The sequence below is a fragment of the Dipodomys merriami genome, unplaced genomic scaffold (assembly GCF_024711535.1).
Source record: "Dipodomys merriami isolate MVZ:Mamm:240054 unplaced genomic scaffold, mDipMer1.0.p SCAF_16, whole genome shotgun sequence".
NCBI lineage: Eukaryota > Metazoa > Chordata > Mammalia > Rodentia > Heteromyidae > Dipodomys > Dipodomys merriami.
Genome location: NW_027202937.1, coordinates 13128486 through 13133603, shown reverse-complemented (window position 1 = coordinate 13133603; position 5118 = coordinate 13128486). Strand labels below are relative to the sequence as shown.

Sequence of the window (5118 nt, the reverse complement as noted above, 5' to 3'; positions counted from 1 at the left end):
AATACATAATGTTACAGTTTACATTATTTGAAAACAAAGTGAAGGAGTATTTATGTCACCTTAAATATAAGATGATGAGTTTAAAAGGGCTTCATATCTCTTTTAAGACATTTAATTTATACTAATGGTTCAGGAATGTTTTTTATATGTGTGTGTGTGTGTGTGTGTGTGTGTGTGTGTGTGTGTGTGTGTGTGTGTGTGTGTGTGTATTTCAACAAGAAATGTAAGTATCTTTAAAACCAGAACATAGCACTGGTAGCTGCTTTACATATGGAGGTCTTAGGGTCATTAAGGTCAAGCTACTACAGTTACAGTAAGTATACTTTTAAAAAGACTGAAAACGGCAGCAAACTTGCTGAAATTCTTATTAGAAGTCCATTTCTTTAAATCCTACTGATGTGTCAATTCAAGGTGTAATTCACTTTACAGAAATCATTTGTTCCTTCCACTTGGATTCACTTCTGGAAGTCTCTATGTTCCTTGATCTTGTATGAATAGCATCATTTTCCATGTCAGTTAAAGATCAGGAAAACAGCTTGGGTCTTCCTTGTAGTCATCAGACATGATAAAGATAGAGCCAACAAACTCATCATATTGAAACTGATCATGGGAAATACAGGCATATCTAATTTTACAGGAAGCTTCATTTCAACAAATTCTCTAAGCTTGTTAAATTGCTTGAAGGGAGCTATTACTTCTAGAACATTCAATAATAATTCAATCCCTATGGGAAATTCCTGGCTCATGGCTCTTGTGGCTTTAAATGTCTTTTTACTTTCTTTGGATACTAGTTCTTTCCCCAGATGAAGATATATACTCTTCCCAAGTAAGAGTTTTCTGAGGAGGAGGATTAAGGGACTCTTCGAATAGGCTCAAAATTCTGTTCCGTTATGTTTCCACCATTACTCAAACTTTCCATGCCTTATTTCGAAGAATATCCTCTTCCCTAAGATGTTCTCTTCTTTTCCTTGATTCTAAAACAAGTCCATTCACCAGATAGAAGTCTGCCAAAAACTTTCCTACTCTCTGTTTTGTCTTCTCCAAGAGGCATCTGGTTAGGGAACATGTGAAATAAATTGATTTGGTTGATGAAGTTGCAGAATATCACTGCTCATTAAAATGTCAACCTCTTCTTTTGTGTCCATCTCTGATTTATCATGGTATATCTGCTGATAAAACTTTTGTTCATTGTCTAATACCTCAAAAGATTCAGAGGGTGCCACATACCCATTGAAAATAAAGCTCAAATCCGTCGTTAGCACTTCATGTCAGTAAAGTCTATGAGAGTTGTGTCAAGCCTGATACTGATAGCTTGTTTGTCTATTTTACATGCATCAGCAGGCAGAATTCAGGGAAATAAAGGCAACCAGCTTCAAAAAGTATTAGATAAAAGTAACCTAGCTCTTTCAAGATTTTCAATAATCCAGGTGGTTTTTCTTCAACACTTTCCCTGGATTGCTGCTTAGGTTTGCTTAAAAGAGCGGTAGCCGTCTATCTCCATTGCTGATGGCTTTTGCCAGAGGTCTCCATCCCTCAGCCTCAGCACTTTGCGCTTTTGCTGGAGCATTGTGAGCCAAAAAACAAATTCTTTATTTCCTAACATCACAGCAAGCTGTAAAGGAGTGTTTCCGTGATTACCCTTCTGCCCCATCCTGTGCGTGCGGATAAGGGAGGAGAGTCCTCACCACCCCCTTTAAGACGCACTGGTGCACCAGATAGTGTGCTGGGCAGTTGTGTCTCCACAGCCTTGGGGTTGGTGCCAGCCACAGGAGCTGCAGCTGGTGCTGATGGTTACTGACGATCTCATGGCAGGTTTGGCAGCCCTTGCCCACACTGCCTCCTGTGGTGAGGCCAAAGGAAGCCTCCAATTCCTCATCGCCAGACTCCAGCAGGTCACCCTCCTCCTCCTTGCTGGGCTTGTGGTCCCTCCGCAGTGAGTGGATCTTCTCTCTGTCATCACCTTCACTGGGGGACCTTGAGGGGATTTCAGAGGCTCACTGTGAGCTGCTAGCTGAACCGGGTAGCGGTAGCTGCGGTGGCACAGGTTGCTTAGAGCTGCAGCCTGGAGCATGGGGCAAAGCATGAACTACCAGAGTGCCCCAGGGGCCCACATCTCCCGGATAAGCATCATTTTGTATGTGCATATTTTCATAGCTATTGAGCCTTTGTGATCCTCTCCTAAGAATATCTTCCTTTGGTCTCACTGCCCAGAGATTTGGGATAACTAGAAGAGAAACACAAAATATAGGAAATCAGCTGGTGAATGTTGGCAATGCTGTTTTACTGATAATCTAATTAACTAAAATTAAATGGTCTTTATAATTAATTTATACTATATTATTAATAGAATTGTATGTAATATTTTACATTATTAATATTTGACTACTTCAAGTGAATACTGTATACTAACTGAAATAGAATTATTATTTATATTTATATTTTGTTATTTTTTGGTGGTTGTGTGTAGTGACCTGCTTTGTTTCTAGTTTATTTCCAGAGAAAGTCTCATTTTTTGTCAAGATGGACTTTAACCAAATCTTTTCTGCCTCTCAAGTAGGTAGGATTACTAAGTTACATACATGCCTGACAAATTATTTGTAAAATATCCACAACATACAATGCCATAGTGATACAAACAGCCTAAGTATAATCTGTACTAACATGATTATAAAAGAACATAAGTAAAATGGCATATTTTAAGAGAAGAACAGGGACTTTATAAGAGAAACCTGAGTAATAAAATATGAATTTATGTCTACAAACTTACACTTTGAATGGCAGATGCTCCTAACCAGCTTATGTATTGCCCCTTTCACATCCTTATTCCTCAGGGTGTAGATGAAGGGGTTCAGGGTAGGAGTCACCACTCCATAGAAGAGAGCCATGAACTTGGGCTGGTCCCTTGTGATGGAGGAGGGGGGCTGAATGTACATGCTAATGGCTGGACCATAAAATAAGAAAACTACAATGAGATGAGATGAGCATGTCCCAAAGGCCTTTTTCCTTCCTTCAGAAGATTTAATCTTCAGTATAGCACGTCCAATGCTAGCATATGAGGCAAGTATTAAACACAGAGGAACAGCTAAGAGAAGAGTGCATACTAAAGAGAGTGTGAGCTCATTGGCCTTCTTCTCACCACAGGCAGTCTTAATCAGAACCGGAATCTCACATAACAAGTGATCCAGTATATTTGTGCCACACAGGGGCAGCTGTAATGTGAGAGTGGCCTGTGAGACAGCTATGATCACTCCACACAGCCACACAGTGGACACTAGCAGAATACAGAGGCGCTGGTTCATGATGAGGGAGTAGTGCAGAGGTCTGCAGATGGCCACGTAGCGATCAAAGGACATAAGAGCCAAGAGGAAACATTCTGTGCCTCCCATTATGCTGAAGAAATAAAGCTGAACCGCACACCCCATGTAGCTGATGGTCTTCTTAGAGCTGCCCAAGTTAAACAGCATCTGAGGAACGATGCTGGTGGTGTAACACATGTCCAGAAAGGAGAGGTTGGTAAGGAAGAAATACATGGGGCTGTGGAGCCGGGAATCTAATCTGGACACCAGGATGATGATGATGTTTCCCATCATGGCCAAGGGGTATGTGATCAGAAGAACAATAAATAGAGGAAGCTCCAGCCAGGGTCTGTCAGTGAATCCTAGTAGAATGAACTGCTCAGGGTGACTTTCATTAATGAGAGCCATTCTCTTCAGTTTTTTTCTGCAGTAATAGGGTAGGTTAATGATGTTAGCATAGAGAGAAATGACACATTAGTAAAATAATATGTAAAATGGAATAGTAATGTCAGTTTGAACTACCATGAAGGATCTGCCACCAAGTGATTTAAATTTCCTTCCTGACACTAAACACTAAAGGAAGCTAGGTTAAATGAGTAATCCAATCACTACACACACACTGAATTTCTTCTTCTGTAGTGACAATGGCTAAAGGATTGAGATAGTGATAGAATAAAATAATTTAAGAATACTTAAAGACAGGGAAAAACCCTGAAGTCAGACAATTACCTAAATAGGTGCACCCTGTTCAATTTAGTTAGTTGAAAAATTATGTCACCTCTGCAGGGAGGAAGAAGATTTTGGAATTTAAACAAATCTATTCTTGGTGTTTGAAATTAAGGAAGAAATAAAAAAACTGATTATGTCATACTTCTAGATTTTTTTTCATGATCTACTCACTTTCAAGTCGGAAATCTTAAGTTTCTGAAGATTCTTCAAGAAAGATATTTTTTTGCATGATACTTCTCCATAATTGTTTGTTCAAGCTTTGGTATTCAATATTTTATGTTGAATGTTCATCACTTATCCATTCTGTAGAGATTTTTCTTTATCAAATGACATTTGTTTTCTGTTAGCCTAAGTTCAACTGCTGGTAATCCTGTCAAAACAGATTCTTATTAAGGCTAAGTGGCATTGAATCTAAAAGTTATTTTGCATGTTCATAATATATTTCTTTGACTTTATCTAAAAATTACATTAATATAAGGATGAAAGGAAGAATGGAGTGCGTTAGAAAAGGAAAAGTTAAATTTCATTTACCCATTTGCCTCCATTAGTGTTTCAGAGAAAGTACAATCTTCTGTAAAATGATGGATATTTGGATGTCAAGTTAAGGTAACATCTCACTGATGATATTCATTGTTATTCTTGTAGCCAGAGATTTGATTGTTCTAGATTATATTGTGAGGGCTACAAGATAAAATTTCCTTATATTTTATTTGAAGAAATACTCAAAATTACCCTGTGAGCTGCCATCTAAAGTGACTCTGTGCCAAGATGTGAACTGTGCCTTTGATTATACATTGTTGCGAAGTAAAAATGATAATGTCGTAACTCATACACTAATAAAATAATAATTCCAATAAGTTCTTAATGTGACATTTATGCTAAACTCTTCCATAAAACTTTTCATCTTTTCAAATCATCTATTGTTCATCCCAAGTATTACAACATAGGGCATGCTATATTCATATGTTCGGCTATTTTGTAATACCAATGCTCTAACCCTTGAGCTATAGGGCTGGACTCTTAGGCTGTTTAAAAATATATGCTCTAGTATTCTGCTTTAAAAAAATTGAGGATAATCTAAGTATCAACCAGT

At 38.2% G+C, this 5118-nt stretch overlaps 1 protein-coding gene and 1 pseudogene across 1 annotated transcript; both read right to left on the bottom strand.

The window, feature by feature from the left end:
• Positions 1 to 516: 516 nt before the first annotated feature.
• LOC138827978 (ankyrin repeat domain-containing protein 13C pseudogene) lies at positions 517 to 2113 on the bottom strand (annotated as a pseudogene).
• Positions 2114 to 2696: 583 nt separating this feature from the next.
• On the bottom strand, positions 2697 to 3704 carry LOC138827977 (olfactory receptor 2B6-like). Its single transcript, XM_070023551.1, has one exon. The coding sequence runs from the start codon at positions 3702 to 3704 to the stop codon at positions 2697 to 2699; it is 1008 nt and encodes a 335-aa protein (XP_069879652.1).
• Positions 3705 to 5118: the final 1414 nt, after the last annotated feature.

What these genes read in the sequence shown, in the direction of transcription:
- LOC138827977 (XM_070023551.1), bottom strand. Translation starts at nt 3,704, where the DNA reads ATGGCTCTCATTAATGAAAGTCACCCTGAGCAGTTCATTCTACTAGGA.